At 39.2% G+C, this 17,075-nt stretch overlaps 1 protein-coding gene across 4 annotated transcripts in view; it reads left to right on the top strand.

The window, feature by feature from the left end:
• dlc1 (DLC1 Rho GTPase activating protein) overlaps positions 1 to 17,075 on the top strand; it is a 216,692-nt gene that overhangs the window by 165,313 nt on the left and 34,304 nt on the right. For all 4 annotated transcript variants that reach the window (XM_057843914.1, XM_057843913.1, XM_057843915.1 and 1 more), the window contains 4 exons: positions 7,426 to 7,497; positions 8,738 to 8,819; positions 11,604 to 11,667; positions 14,114 to 15,762. In XM_057843914.1, the coding sequence (XP_057699897.1) occupies positions 7,426 to 7,497; positions 8,738 to 8,819; positions 11,604 to 11,667; positions 14,114 to 15,762 (1,867 nt within the window). The remainder of the gene's footprint in view (positions 1 to 7,425; positions 7,498 to 8,737; positions 8,820 to 11,603; positions 11,668 to 14,113; positions 15,763 to 17,075) is intronic.

Here is a 17,075-nt window from a genome sequence, read left to right as displayed (position 1 = left end):
TTAAAAAAGAAAATCACTTCAATCAAAAAAAGAAAAATTTCAATCATTGAAAATTTTTTTTATGCGAAAAAATATTTGAGATTGAAAAATTTGCATTTGAACACTTAATTTTTCATTGAAAAGGTTTTCTTTGTATGAAGCAATCCTTTTTGTGTTTGGGCCATATTACGATTAGGACATTTGTATCTAAATCATTCAATCCCCCAAAAAGTTGCTTCAATCAAAAAAAAAATCTCGGTTAAAGAAAAAAATCTTTTTTATAAATATTTAAAAATATATATATATTTTTTTAATTATATGCAAAGCAAATGACCGACTTTTGACCCGTTATACTGTATATAGGAAAGTCAATTACATGCAATGACACTTTTCAGACACCAGGGGAGCCCTGGCCCCCCCCATAAAATCTGCTTATGCTGTCAACTGATGTTTGTTAGATCGACTTTACCATGAACTGTTTCTTTCATTCCTCATTCGTCCTCAAAAACAGTTCTTGTCCTAACTGTGTGTAAAATGGGAATTCTGTGGTCAGTTTTTTTCATTGTTTTCCCATCACTATATGCGGCTATTTTCCTTCTGCTTTTGGCCTTGAATCTTGAATCTTGCTTGTGTTGTATTTCCGTTACCTTGGCACAATCAAATGCAACCTTGTTTTCAAGGTGCGGAATGCTTCTATTTGTAACTGTAAATTGAAAAACATTTATGGCTTTGCAACTCCCGCAACCGTGGAGACGTTTGGTGCGTACACACAACCCCAAAAGCCATTGTTTGCCTTGGCTGCTTCCTCACCTATTATCTTGCCAGGAACAAACGAAGGCAGGGCCTGAATATAGACTGCTAGCCACTGCAGCGCCACTCTGCTCCCTTCCTGTGAGGGAAGCAGGAAGGGGAAGTGAGGTCGTTCCCTGGTAGGGCAAAGGAATTGGGGCGGACATTGCGGAAGAGCAGAAAAAGATTCAATTATGGAAGCAAACAAATTATAAATAATTAGGATTGGTGAGTTTTAGCCAGTGCATGAATGGAGATCTATGAGTATTACTGTCTGAATCCACAGTTGTTGCATTTTTTTTTTTAATTGTCTGCAAAGTCAGTGTAAGCAGCACTAGGCATGGGGTGCGTCAACTCTCTCCTAAACCTCTTATTGGATCTCATCTTCTTTGTGGGAGGATTTGGGGGTTGAAATCGAACCATGTATTTGCATGTCTAATTTGCATTTTAATAGCTTTACTGTCTTTACACTGGTTTGTCTTTAAACATAAGAATGGTCCTTGCAAATATACAGAAGTATTTGTGCAATCCACAGAACAACACAGATGCCAAATAGAAGAAAACTCAAGAATTGCAGGTCTTTTCAGATGTCTGGATAATTACAACCTTCTTTTAGTACTCCAAAGTATGGGGATCAACAAAGTGCATGCGCTCACGCAGCCACCGACACTCACCTCGCACCTCAGTTGTGACAATATCACTCGTTTATCAAATAAAACGGGTGTAAAACGTGTTTGTTAATACGTTTTTTGACACATGGGTGTCTTCTGGTGTCAGAGTTGTGGCTTCGTGAGCTGCCATCCCCTGCTGAGGCAAAGAGTAGATCGTGTCACACCTTGTTGTTGGTGGGTTTGTCTGCCGTCTAGGCTTGTTGTTGGTATGTAAATGAATATATATGGCATAGACTGGAGTAGGGGTGTGACAAAATTTCGAAATGATGATATATCGTGATGTTTTGTATCCCAAAAGGTTATCGATATGCTCCGTTCAAGAATCGAGATATCGTTTTAAAAAGGTGCCAATGTTTTTTTAAAAAAAAAAAAAAAAAGGAACCATCAAGTTGCTACCTAAATCTTCCACCATAACAGTGTCCCAGTTAACTCTAAGGCTGCCATTGATGGTGCTCGACGCCCAATCCACTTAGGGGCCGTTTACATGGTGACTCTCCGAGAATATGAAAAATATCAAATTTGCATTTGCATTTGCGTCTCCATTTGATCAATGTCGCAATTCCGCATGAAAACGATGTAATATTCATGCCAGGCCCTAGGGGGCAGTGCAGATTTACAGGGCGACAGAGAATGATGCACTTTGACCCCACCAAGCTCCCTCAGCCCGGAAAAAAATATGCCCGCCCACTCGAAGCAATGGCATTTTTCTTTTGTTCAAAAAGGCACAAAAATTGAAACATTCAACATATTTAATTACCTGGTCTTTCCTTTGGAAAGATCAAGTATATGTTATTCAGTTTTTTTTTTTTTTTATGGGAATCCTTCGGCGCGCCGTGCAGCCCGAACCACTTGACCAATCAGCACCGTTCAAGTATTTACACATCCGGAATTTTCGTGCGACGCAGGCTTTTTTTCAAACGGCCCCGAAAAATTTTCCGTTCGCCTGTAAATGGCAATTTTCCGGACAAAAAAGCAATTTTCAAAATGTATCTAGTCCTACAATTTTTGACCAAATTACATAATTTAGGTATCAAAAATTCCGGGACGGTGAGGGGCATAAAAGTTGTATACAGAATTTGGAAAAAATTCACGGTTCCCCGGAAAATTGACAAAAACATGCCCATTCATTTTTAATGAGAAAAAAAATGTTTCAAAATTTTTCTAGTTTTAAAATATTATTAAAACCGTAAATTAAGGCCGACATTCCGCCATGTTTTCTGTTTTTAATGTTTAGTAACACCGCTGCGCACGCCCGAAGTGACGTGTACGAGTGCTGACGTTAACGGCGCGGTCTCGCGCTGCAGGAGCTTTTGATATGCATGCTGAGGAAGCCCCCCCTCAATCCCCGGCAATCGGATTTTTTTTGGAGGCAGGATTCAGAATTTTTCGTCTTCGCCAACACCATATGCACGCGAGGCGAGTCCGCTACTCAGTCATTGCATCTTTGTGTCGCAGAGTCGCCATGTAAACTGCCCCATAGACTGGGAATGTTCGTTCATTCAAAACCAGAGCATTCACAGTCATTCGGTCAGATTTTCGGGGCATTTACAGGTCACTTGCTGTCAATATTAGGGCAATTACAGGTCATTTCCTGTTGAGTTTGAGACACTGCCTATTCATTTGGGTGATTCCCAGGTCACTTCCTGTTCTGTAACTCAAAATAAACAGGAAGTGACCCATAAAATACCCCAAAATCAACAGTAAGGGACTGAAAATCAACAGGCAAATGATCTTAAACGGCCCAAAATTACCTCTTTGTCTGGCATTGGCTGCCACTGACGGCCATAGAAGTTCAATCCGTTTGAAGTGGGAGGGATGGCATTCAACATACAGTACATACAGTAAGTACTGTATTTGTTTATTATGACAATAAATCCTCAAGATGGCATTTACATTATTAACATTCTTTCTGTGAGAGGGATCCACGGATAGAAAGACTTGTAATTCGTAAAGGATAAATGTGACTTTGTATATTGTGACTAAATATTGCCATCTAGTGTATTTGTTGAGCTTTCAGTAAATGATACTGTAGCCATTCAACTGTTCTGCCCAAATGCATGATGGCAAGTGCAACCATGACTGTGCGTAGTGGCACCAGTTGATATATCTTCTCTGCGTTGGGAAATAATATAGGGTGTAAAGAAAAAGTTCAACTACTACTTTTCTTCCTCACATTGCTTTCCCACGATATTTCTAATTGGTGAGAGAGGGATTTTAAGGCTTCAGTCAATTAAAAAAAAGGCTCCAAAGACAGCCAAAATTCACTCTACTCATTTTACGCTGCCTTTTAGCTCTATATACAGGTCAATCGGCACCATTATATATTGAACGCGACAATGCTTGAGTGGGTCGTGCAGCGCATGCGGTAATTGCGTTGAATATTTTAACGTGATTTTTTTTTTTTTTTAATTAATTACTGCCGTTAACTCGATAAATTTGATAGCCCTACTTTAAGCCAAAACTAAAGACTCTGTATGAGTGTAAGACATTTTGTCTGTAACGTTAAATACAATTAGAAAACGATTTAATTAAAAAATATATACAGTATATTAAAAAAATGCATGTCCGATATTTTTTTGCCGATTCCAATACTCTGAAAATGACGTGATCTGACCCGGTCAATCGGCGTCCCAATCGATCGGGACATCTTTATCTATTAGTCATAAACTCATTCCAATTCACAGCAGAAAGTTGTTTTTCTGTTTATTAGTTTTTTGTAGAAAATCCTAGAATGATTTCCTGGCCACTGTATCGATAATCGTGGTATCGCCATATCGTCAGATCATCGCTATCGTGAGCTTTGTATCGCAAATCGTATCATATCGTGAGGTACCAAGAGGTTGCCACTCCTAGACTGGAGTCACAGCAGCAGTAGTCTTATGAACTCCATGTCTGTGAAGCGTATTTTTCTTTGGAGCATGACATTTCAGTTATTAGTGAATTAGTTGTACCATTACGGCACATTGTTTTATTTCTGTCCTCATCAATCATCTTGAATAGTGATATAGTTTTCTGAAGTTTATGTTCTCTTTTAATCTGAAAAAATATGTTGCTGATGTTTGGTTGACCTTGCAAGTTAATCATTTTCGGTCCATGCAGTCCCGTTTTCATCTACAGTCGTCCCTTCCTGCCTTTGTAACACTTGTTTGCTGACAAGTGTTTGTCATGCCTGTGCTACATTCATAGTAGCTGTCACAACACTTAAGACAGCATTGTAAAGTAAGCACTTCTAGACCCAGACACAGGTTCCTGTCTGTCTTCTGCCTACAGAAAACATTCAACTGTGGGGGAGATGTAGTCAGTTGAGGAGACGGAAGTGTGGGCAACCATTTGGCAAGTGTTATCTAAATGGTGTTTGCAGGTAATTGGGATGTTCTTTACAATAGTCTATAGTGAGTTTCATGTACTCATTTGTAACATTCGGTTAAAAGGTGACCAACTCTTTGTGAGATGGAAGTTCTGTCAGGTCAGTCAGTCCACTACAAACAGATACTTTGGCCAAAAATTGAAAAATTTTATTTTCAGCTATTGTTTTTGTGTTTTGGGAGAATTTCCCAAAATTCAAATAGAATTGGTGAAGTACCGTATTTTTCGGACTATAAGTCGCAGTTTTTTTCATAGTTTGGCTGGGGGATGCGACTTATACTCAGGAGCGACTTATGTGTGAAATTATTGACACATTATGATATCATTTCACATGTTATTTTGGTGTGTTGGAGTGACACTGATGGTTTGGTGAACTTGTTAGCATGTCCTTTATGCTATAGTTATCTGAATTACTCTTAATTATGGCTGGTGCGACTTATTGTCCGAAAAATACGGTAATTTAAGTAATTTTTTTCTCATTCTAATTTGACATTACTCAAGCCATGTCTGCATTTCAAAAGTCCTTAAAGCCAACATTTTTTGAATTATGTGGGCTTCTGTAATGTGCTGCAACGATTAATCAATTAACTCAAGTAATTCGATTAGAAAAAAAACCTTTGAATCGAATTTTGCTGCTTCGAGTATTTGTTTAATGAGAGTGCCATTGTAATGGTTTGTGTTAAAAGTGTTTGCATTTAGTTTTATTGATTTGAGTGGATACAGTGAATATGACATAACTCATTTAACATGGCTGAATCCAGCTGCTCTGTGTTAAGACCAACGTAAATTGAAGTTTTTTGTGCATTCGTAATTTAGTTTATAAGTATATTTAGCTGATTTTTGTGGAAATACTGTATTTGTTGGAATGATTTAAGTGTATTGTAAAAAAAAAAAAATTAGCATTTTATAGCATTTATGCGAGTGGAATGTTGCTATGCAAGTTAGCCAGTTGTTCTTTTGTTGTATTTAGATCCTCATTAATTTATTTTTTTAATAATGTTTGAGGCTAAGCTCAAGTATTTTAATTTATTTTTCAACAAAATTGAAGTCGTGTAGAGTTTGAAAAACGCTGGGATGTTTTTTTTTCATTTATTTCTTTTGGCATTTAATGCTGTTTTGAAAGTGCAGTCTTAGTAAGGCTCTTTTTTCATCTCCTAAAATTTATTCTGCGACACATTATATGTTTCTAATCCGATTATTCGAACGAACTAGTTGAGAGATTAATCGACTACTAAAATAATCGAGAGCTGCAGCCATACTTCTGACTCTCATTTGTGGCACCACCTCCCAACCGCCAGGGTGAATGTGTTTTTAAAATAGACAGATTTGAGTTTGTATGTTTTTTTGCTGTTTTTGCAACACTTATTATTTGTCTGCTTACAAAATCACATTCAAACACAGTTTAACATGCAATGATTGAAGTAAAAATTTCTGAGGTGGCAGTATTTTGAATTTTATTTTGAGAATCTCGCGGAAAAGTCGTATTTCATTTTGACACCATCCAAGAAGCAACTGGTTTGATTTTTTTATCTGTTTTTTTTTTTTTTTTTTTTTTTGATGGGGGTGCTCTGACAAATTCTCAGATTTTTAAACAGCCATGGCGATGTGTACAACATAAGACTTTTACAATTTTGAATTGTTTGAGAGTGTGTGAAAAAAAGCATCAACATACCAGCTAAGGAGCTTAAGTGGCACACAATTTGTGTGTTAGAGGGTTAACACCATTTGCACGAAGGATGCTTTTGAGCTCCGGCTTTTAAAGCATGTGAGAGGAGGGTGACCAAGTGTGAGATAGCTAATGAGGTCAGCAGGTTCAAATTTGATAAGCTGCAAACGTATGGCAGCATTCGATTTTTGATTTGCCCACTCATCCATCCATTTTCTATACTACTAGCTAGAGGCTCTCCTGGCTACATAACTGTATGTCTATGGCAATGGTTCTTAACTGGGGTTCGGTTAGTAAGCCTCAGGGGCTTGGTGAAGGTTAACAAATGCAGAGCACTATATTGTACGCCGACTAAATCTTGGCAAAGTGGTGTTTTAGACCAGGTTTTGGATGTTTTCCATTAATTTACAGGGTTTATTCAATTTCTTTCAAATGCTAGCCCGCTAGCTAATGGGAGGAGAAATAGGTTGCTCGGTTGATGGTTGACTCGAACTTGGTATGAGGAAGTATAAGAGACCTACATACAACGTGAACCACATTGATAATTATTATTATTTTTATTTTTTATTTTTTTAAAATAAGGAAATTGCGTCAGTTTACACCATGAAAATAGTATGTGATGCAAGGATGCGACAATAAAATGAGAATGTAGACATGAAAACAAAAACGGAACAGTGTGAAATGAAATGAGTTTAATTTCATTTACCAATGTGAAAATCAACAGCAAAAGGCAAAATTATTTGTAGTAAATTTGAAATCTGGAAGAAATTTAAACAGGAATTCACTGAGATGTTAGCTTGCTAGGTTTTGAATTCATTATAAAATGGCTTTATTATGAAATACAGGGTTCGGTGAATGCATCTGTGAAACTTGTGGGGTTTGGTACCTTTTAGCAAGGTTAAGAAACACTGGTCTATGGCATTAATTATTTTTTTGTTATGTTCTTCTTTGCAGAAATCGAAGCCAAAGAGGCCTGTACCTGGCTCCGAGCAGCAGGCTTCCCACAGTATGCCCAGCTTTATGAAGGTCAGCATCCCTTGTCTGCATGAATGTGTAACTGTGAGAATTCTTGAAAAATTTTCTCAGCACACTAGCAACATTACGATTAAGAATTGTTTATGCTAGTTTACAATGTAAGTACATATCAGATTCAGTTGAGATCCAAGGAGTTCACAGCCGGGTTTATTTTACATGCCAAACACTCGGGCGGAATCTTTCCGATTTATTCTGCTGATGTAATTGCACTTTTTTGGAATCATGCACAGTTGTGTGCATTCTCACACACCTCCCACAGGAAGAAAAAAAAATTCCTGAGGCATGAAGGGGGGATGGGTCCTAGCACTTGGACTACATATTAAGCTAAGATAACTGAGCACCAAAGTTCTTTCTCACTTGACATCAAAAAACACAAGTCAAATTGCCAGTGTCAAACATTCCCCAAATCCATGGTCCATTCACTTCCAACTATAGCATAGCATACCATATAACCTTCCATTATGTAACTGCAGGACAAAGTTCTATTTGTAATCGGTTTTCAGTTCACTCCAATTTAACTGTGAAAGGTTTCCTCTAGCTGAAAACGGCTCATTATGTTTATAAAAAGGTGATCAAACTAGTTTTATACACTTGTGTGGGGAAAACACAAATCAATCACTTTACAGGCTTCACCCAATTACAAGTTTGATGCTACATTTTCCTTCTTTTCCATCGCTGGGACAATTTCTATTGTCAGTGCTGCAAAGATTATTGCCCCACTAAAGATAAGCAAACTGATATGCCTGTGTCAGTACAGAAAGCGTTGGTATTCCCTCAATAGAATTTTCTTATCACCATAGCCCCTTGGGGTTTGGATGAAAGATTCCCATTTGGGGTTGGGCCAGGACATTCCAAGAAGCGCTTGAATGTTGGCCCACCAGTGTGTTCTAATACAAACTTTGTGTCAGTGCCTCACTGGACCTGTGTGCACTTACTTGTGCAGTGATTTGCTCTTAATGAGGTTGACTCCAGAGCAGAAAGAATTAGGAGGAAGTCAGAGCTCCAAGCTGCAGTGGAGTACCTATTGTCATTCTTCAATCAATCCCTCAGTGCTCCACATCCCCCCTGCCTGCTGCCTCTGAAAGCTGCAGCTGGGTTTGTTTGGTCGGATAAGATGCCACTTCCTCTTTTAGCTTTTCATGCAGGCCGTATGGGGTAGAAGGTGGGACGGAAGACCTAGGTGGGTGTTGTTGAGTTTGATCTGAGCACACATATATGTATCTCTTTTCAGATGCCCAGTTCCCCATTGACATCTCCTCAGTCACCAGGGATCACGACTTCCTTGATCGAGATGCCATTGAAGCTCTCTGCAGGTGAGACTCATGCCAAGACTAATCCTTCCTCTGATGTTAAACACTATTCCTCTTGCTCCTTCACTGCCTTTTTTTGGTACTTATCTGCTGCTACAACTCAAACCGAATCATGGGTTTGAGAATTTGCTATACAGCAGAGGTCTCACTAAGTCACACACTACAGTTTGTAACTAACTTTTTGTAGGAAAGTGACTATTTTTAGTCATTTAAAAAGTTCATAATTAACTACGACCACCCGTCTCATCAGCCTAGGACCATGAAAAGCACAATCAAAGAGTGCTCATGCCCTCTATTGGCTAACACGGATCCCAAAGGCAACAATAAGTTCACAGCTGGTTAATGTAATTAATCAGCCCTGGAAAAAATTAAAAATCCAGAGAATTTATGCATTTACATCCCTTGAATATATCTACCAAGAGTCATTTTAATCCGTACATGAATAACTGAGGAGTAGCAATTTTAGTTGGTGTCGTCACTTAGAAGAAAAAGAAAAAAAAACAAAGTCAGTGAGAACTTGTGACCTCCCTCCAGGCGGTCTAAAAATGCAACTTAATCCCATAAAGGAATAAAAATCACATTTTGGGTCATGTAGGCCACAATGATGTAAACATATAGGGGTATGAAAAAGTATCTGAACCTTTTGGAATTTCTCAAATTTCTGCATAAAATCACCATGAAATGCGATCTGATCTTTGTCAAAATTGCACAGATGTAAAAACAGTGTCTGCTTTAAGATGACGCCAAGAGTTCAGCGCAGAATACTCAGAGAAGTTAAAAAAAAAGAAAGAACCCTAGAGTGTCTGCTAAAGACGTACAGAAATCACTGGCACAGTCCAATATCTCTGTGCACACCGACAAAGGTATTCATGGGAGGACTCCATGGAGGAAACCACCGCTGTCTAAAAAAAAAAACATTGTTGCTCGTTTAATGTTCGCAAAAAGGCACTTGGACACTCCACAGAAGTTTTGGCAAAAATTTTTCAAGGACTGATGAAACCAAAGTTGAATTGTTTGGAAATAACACACAACGTCATGTATGGAGGAAAAATGGAACACATCGCAAACATCAACACCTCATCCCCACCGTAAAGCATGCTGGAGGGAGCATCATGATTTGGGGCTGTTTTGCTACCTTAGGGCCTGGACAACTTGCAAACATTAATGGAAGAATGAATTCAAAAGTTTATCAGGATGTTTTGCAGGAAAACCCGAGGCCGTCTGTCAGACAATTGAAGCTAAAAAGACGATGGATGCTGCAACAAGACAACGATCCAAAACACAGAAGTAAATCAACTTCAGAATGGTTTCAGAAGAACAAAATACACGTTCAATGGGGTTCAAGTCCACACTTGAACCCCATTGAGATGCTGTGGCATGACCTAAAGACAGTGATTCATGCCAGACATCCCAGGAATCTGACTGAACTACAGCAGTTTTCTAGAGAAGAATGGGCCGAGATTTGTCCTGATCGATGTGCCAGGCTGATCTGCAGCTACAGGAAGCATCTGGTTGAAGTTATTGCTGTCAAAGGGTGGGGCCACAAAATATTAAATTTGATGGTTCACTTACTTATTTTTCCCCCTTCTGTCATTGTTTGCATACTATCCTAATTAAAATATGAAAACCTATAAATGTTTGGGTGGTTTTAGTTAAAGCACTGTTTTTTCATCTGTGTGATTTTGACAAAGCTCAGATCACATTCGATCATGATTATATGCAGAAATGTGATAAATTCCAAAAGGTTCAGATACTTTTTTCATACAATTATACAGTATGTAAATGCCAGGTCTCCAATAATTTTTTTATTATTAATAATTGTATATATATATAATTAATAATTGTATATATATTTATTTATTTATTTTTTAAATATATATAATTTATTTTTTTTATCAATAAATACAAATATAAACTAATGTTAATAAAAAAATTAATCTATGAGTGTATTTTTTATTATTTTTAATGTGTTTTTTTTATTTTCGTAGTATCGACAACAATAGATGTCTGATACAGTTACACTGGGCGGTCTGGCTATGAATGCTCATCTATTACCTGAATTTGATGAAAACTGATGAAATTGAGCTTGTCCCTGCTTTTCAGAAAGCACAGATCTAATGACTTTCTTCCCAGTAATTGCTTCTTGTTGTGACAGAACCAGAACATCCATAGGGAAATCGATTTCATAGTTTATCAGCCATTTTTACATCCATGAATGTACAAATGTAACAATGGTCACTTCAGGTAGAATTGTGTTAGAGGAGGATCATAGAATGATGTGAAGGAAGCTAATGGCCTTTTATTGAATGTTGCTTTATCTAATTGTAGTTTTCAGTAATAAAGCAGAACAGGTGTGCCTTCATACATCTTGAAGCTATCATCCCAATGTCTCCTTCCTCAGCTGCTGCCACCCCACCTCCTCCTACCAAACTTCTCCTCAGTTTCCTTGCCTATATCTCCCCATTGTTACGTGATCTCCTCTAAAAGCTCTCCAGAGGGACCCTGCCACTCTTGCTCCCCTTCACCAGATGGCTGGGGGATAAGCTTTCTGTCCCTCCACCCCAAGATTTCGAAGCCACTTTAGCAGATTACATTCTCTCCCTTTTGCTGTCTCCTTCTCATTCTCTTCCCAATCGTGGGGATTATCCTTCAGCAGTTCATTAGGTAGTCTGAGAGACCACACCAACCTGTTTCTTATATATATTACTTCCTATCTTCTAGCCTACATCCTCTGTGTTGGAGTTCAACTTTAAATATAATCTATTGTATCCGTTTGTTTCCTTGCAGAAGGCTCAACACACTCAACAAGTGTGCTCTAATGAGACTGGAGATATCACCGCAAAGAAAAAGGGTGGGTTTGAAGTGCACACGCAAAGGCACAATCACTCATTCTCTGCAACCACATTTCTGTTTTATCAACTCACTGTCTCTTATCTTATTGAATGTGCAGCAACCGGTTCATCTCTAAATCAAAGCGAAATGCTGGGGTGGCCCCAAGGTGATGGGGGTAAAAAGCTTTTGATATTAACAATAAAGTTGTGACAGATTTACCCTTCAAGAAACTGTGTTTCAAGTAATGTAGAATCTCACGTAGATGGCCGCTTTGAGACAAGAATTGGTGTCTTTCGAGCAAATCAACCTTAATTCCCTAATGGTCTTAAGTGCTACACAGTAACACCCTTGTCTTGTGTGTGGTGCTATTCATTGGGATGACCCTCTGTGTGTAACCTTTCATTTCGGAGCAGAGCAGTCAAAGAGGTCATTTGCCTTCCTAGTAGGATGACAAGCAACTCCTTATACAGCATAGGAATGCATTGATCGCCACATGACTCTCTTAAATTTCTTGAAAATAATAGTTTTAAGTCTGCACAGTGATGCTCACAATATCCAGCATTGCTGAGAATGCTTTGATGGCTTGTTGATAAGATATCTGCAGAACATTGGCAAATGTTTGAAGGTGTATTTGGCCTATCAACTGCTGTCTATTGTTATCTCACATTCCAACCAACAAAACATAAGAAGCAAGCCACTGTGGAATGTGTTCAAACATCCCCGAACCCCCCATTGTCCTCTTTCAATCATCCATGTTGATTGAATGTACAAGTGTGTTGTATGAAGAATATTCTTTGTTGACTTTTAACAGAAAAAGAAAGGTTTTTTTGCTGACTTGATCTTCATATCTAGATTGTAACTGCTCATTTCCAAGCACTGCGTCTTTTCAAAGGAGTTGTGATCATTATAGGTTAAAGATCAACTGAGTTACTGTCTTATTCAGTGTCCACAGGGAGGTCAGGTGAGGTCACCTGTGGAATCTGGGAGAACAGACTGTAAGTGTTAACTTACAGAATTAGTATCCGAGAGTTTGTTGGACACTGCTGAAATACCTACAGATTGGATAAAGACTGTGAGGGGAATGACCTGAGTCCGTCTGGCTGTATTGTGATCTATGAGGGTCATAATGGAATTTCCTGAAATCCCTCCAGGGCCTGAGATAGATTAACCAAGATGGGAGAAGATGCATGTGTGGTAAACATGGTTCCTTTATACTCTGGTATGCAAATACCTTCCATAAAATCAGGAATTGTTGAAACATGTTCTGTGGTCAACCGTGCATGAAATAGCTATAAGTTATGCAATACTATACTGTATGGTCAAGATTCGTAGGGTTTCTGATCATAGGCGGAGTTTGACTTTTGGGGCAGGGGGGGCACAACATGTTGATGACTCCGAAACGCAGTGTCAGCAATAAACTTAACTTACAAGAATATTTATGATAGTAAGTTGACAATGAGCTTTTTTTTTGTTTCCCAACATTCTTGAGGGGAATTCTAAATCAGGCTGCTTAGGCAATACTTTTCGTCAAGATCGTCATCCATTGAATATAGTACGCCCGCCGGTGTTGTGCTAATGTAGTTACCACCGTCAAAAATTGTACCCCCTGAGCGGAGGTAGATTTGTGTCTTTATTATTAAATCCAATAAAAAATTGCTTCAATCAAAATATATATTGTCAACCAAAAAAAATCGGTTCAATTAAAAAAAAAAAAAAAAAAAAGTGTTTGAATGTAAAAATGAATTTGAAACTCAACCCCCCCCACCCCCCAATTTTTTTTTTTTTTTGATTGAAGTCGTTTGTGTTTGGGCCACATTTTGGCTGGGACATTTTTGTCTTTGTTATTCAATCAAAAAATAAGTTGCTAAAAAAATATGTTTAAAGAGAAAAATCACTTCTATCAAAAAAAAAGAAAAAATTCAATCGTAGAAAAAGTTTTTGAATGCGAAAAAATATTTGAGATTGAAATATTTAATTTTTCATTGAAAAAGTTTTCTTTGATTGAAGCTATCCTTTTTGTGTTTTGGCCATATTAAGAGCAGGACATTTGTGTCTCCATCATTTAATCCCTCAAAAAGTTATATTTATTATTTTTAAATATTTTCAATCAAAGAAAAAAATCATTTGAAAAAAAAATTGCCCTCCCCTAATATATATTTTTTTTAAATAAAAATTGTATGCAAAGCAAATGACCGTCTAGGTGCTAGTCACATGATCTGTTCGAAAAATAATTTTGACCCATTATAAAAATATAGTTTTTTGTTAATTTCATTCATTTTTGTTGCAATTTTATTGATTTACTATTATTATATATATATAGGAAAGTCAATTACATGCAATTACACTTTTTGGCCACCGGGGGGGGGGGGGGCTGGCCCCCCCTTAAAATCTGCTTATGTTTCTGATTGCTTATATTCATGGAATGTATTTAAATGTCTCAAATTCTTTCTCACTCTCTTAACCAGAGTGAAGACTCCGATGAGGATGAACCTTGTGCCATCAGTGGCCGCTGGACGTTTCAGAGAGACAGCAAACGCTGGTCCCGGATGGAGGAATTGGAGGTTTTCTCCTCATTGTACACAGATGGTGCACAACCACCTCCAGCTAAGGACCAAGTATCAAAAAAGACCAAGCTGGCACTATGCGAGGGAAACAGTTCGGAAAGTGTGTTGACAGATCTCAGTGAGCAGCCTGAAGTAGGTTCCATCCATAGCAGTGGTAGTGGCGGAAGAGCAGAAGAGAAAAGTCATGACACCGCCCTTCTTTTACCAAATGAATCCATTCCTGTCGGAGCCACACGTGCAAGTTCTGTGGCAAGCATGTGTTCGTCGTCGGGCACAGGTGGGTCAGTTTGTGCAAATGAGGACTCACTTTCTGATGGGATGCCTCCATCACCCTTGGAGACACTCGGACAGTTCACCTTCGATCTGAAAATGGGAGAACTCGGTGGAAGTTTGGATCGTGGTGGTGGCAGCGGTAAAAGCACACGCTCACGAGCCAAGAGCTTCCTTAAGAGGATGGAAAGTCTCCGTCTACGCAGCGGCACCACCTCCAAGAGAAAGAAAAAAGGAAATATTAGTGGTGGAAAGATAGAAATCAGCGGCCCTGTTATCAAGGAGGGTCTTGATGATGACAAGTTGCGGCGACTCAATTGTGTGGATATCCCAAGTCTCAACCTCAACCAGAACCTTAATCGCCAGCCGACTCAGACTATGACACTTAACAGGAATCGTTCTGTATCCTACTCGACTCAGACTAGCAATGGTAGTACTGGAAGCACTGGCAGCAGCCAATCAGAGGCCAGCAGCGGTAGTGCGGTCAGCACACCCAGCCCAGTGACCCGTGCTCGGAGCCACAGCACTGCGGCAGGCTCCGGTAAGAGAGGGGGCATGTACTTGGAAGGATTTGATCCTTTCAGCATTCTCCAGCAAGCATCCGATCAACAGCCGACGCCAACGCCCAAATCAGCCCCGCCTATTCCGTGCCAAGCAAATATTGATATGAGCATCGATGAGCAGAACCGGAGAAACAACCACAAAATTCAAGAGAACGGCAGCCACGCAGAGGAAGAAGACGAAGCCAGGATCTTTTTCTTTTTACCAGAAGGTCACAAGCCAGGCACTTTCCCCAAAGCTCTGCAAGATGGAAGTTCTTGCAATAACAACGCTAATGAGAACGGGAACTCCGTGATCCTAAGAGGAAGGCAAAGTAGACGCCTGCGTCGAGCCTCTTCTGGCTCAGTGGACAGCCGTCTCAGTTTTTATGATAACGTCCCATACATTGAGCGAGACGAGGCCGGCGACGGGGATGAACAAAAACTGGAGGAAGTTCTCCAACATGTGAGCGGCTTACAGCGCTTCGTCAACGCCTGGTCTGAGGCTGTGGCGGCCGGTGAGGAGGAAGATGAGGAGGACGAGGAGGAAGAGGAAGGAGACTCGGACTCTGCTTTGGACTCTGCTTCGCCTTGCCCCTCCTCTCCTCTGCAGAACCGTCTAGAAGAAACTGAGAATGGAAGTGACCAAGACAGCACCGGTAACCCACTGGGGGAGGGTGATGAAGGGATGAGGGAGAGGAGGGACTCTGGTGTTGGAGCATCACTAACTAGAACCAGCAGGTCAGTCCATAAACTGGAAATATGCACTTTGTACAGATGCATTTGAACTCATTCACTCCCAGCCATTTTAGGCCCTTCGCTACTGGCCGTTTTACTGGATTTTGACTGATTTTGCAAGGCCCACAGAAAATTCTGTTCAATTGCTATATAAACATGGAACCCACCAAAAGAAAGATTAGATTATTTTCTTTCATTCAGAAAAAAAAGTTAGTTCTTATCTTTTTCCATTCTTGAGAAATTAGCATTAGAAAATAGCGTAGTTTGAGCAATTTTCCAATTTCTGGTGAAAATAACTTGAAATATTGAGTTATTTGTAAAATCATACATTTCAAACATAACTTTGACTTTAACACAGCTACTTTTCGCTTTTGTGACATCCCAAACATCTGAATAATGTTTTCGGTCTACAAAATAACATAAACAACAAGACAAAAAGAGCTTTTGATCGTAAAGTAACAATTTATTCACACATAACTAAACTATTGAACTGTTGAGCTATTTGCGCACATAACAACGGGGAAGGCTCTCGGCTGCTCCCGGTTGAATGAGGTGGCTCCCAGTAATCTGATGAGTCCGGATCAAGATCGGTCTCACTTTTTTCATCATCTTCATCGTTGGTTTTAACCTCGGACTCAGGAGTAACGCAACGTGAGCTCCGCAGAACGCGTGTGGAACCTGACGCTGTTGTGGCTCATCAAGATAGATTTTTTTGAATCCTTCTTTGACGATGGTTTCATTTTCTTTTCAAAACACTCCTCCAGTGTCTTTTCCTTTTTTTTCCGATCGTTCACATTTTTCTCAAATTCTCACGCGTCTTCACAAGATCCCTCCAACTTCCGTTTCCTGACTTTTCTTCACTTCCTTTCTTGGCCCGAGATGAGTTCTTACAAAATGCGCTACTGCCCTCCAGTGGCCAGTTTTATTGCTTTAAAATGAGTTTTGAGCATTGTGCATTGCAGTAGGTGCAACAAAACCTAGAGATGCCTCTTGTAAAAAAAAAAAAAGAAAAACGTAAAAGACGTATAAATAAGTTTTTGGGACACTGAAACAATTAAAAATAGAACATATTCATATGTTTTGGGGAGCAAATGAGTTAAATAGCATAGATCTTTTTTCATATTTTGTGGTATGCGTTACCTTCATTATACGCAAATGAAAAACAAGTCAGCTAAAATAGAAATATAAAGCTTAGTCAAACAAAGAGTTTTTTGTCGCCAGTGACACCACAGGATGAATGGGTGACACGCTTAGACTCCTTATGTAATTCTCTGGAATGCCATTTGGTCTCCATGGGGACTGTAGCTTCTCTTCTA

Source organism: Corythoichthys intestinalis, chromosome 8 (assembly GCF_030265065.1).
Source record: "Corythoichthys intestinalis isolate RoL2023-P3 chromosome 8, ASM3026506v1, whole genome shotgun sequence".
NCBI classification, from domain to species: Eukaryota; Metazoa; Chordata; class Actinopteri; order Syngnathiformes; family Syngnathidae; genus Corythoichthys; species Corythoichthys intestinalis.
The sequence above is the reverse complement of the archived record's forward strand: the minus strand, read 5'-3'. Positions and strand labels throughout refer to the sequence as shown.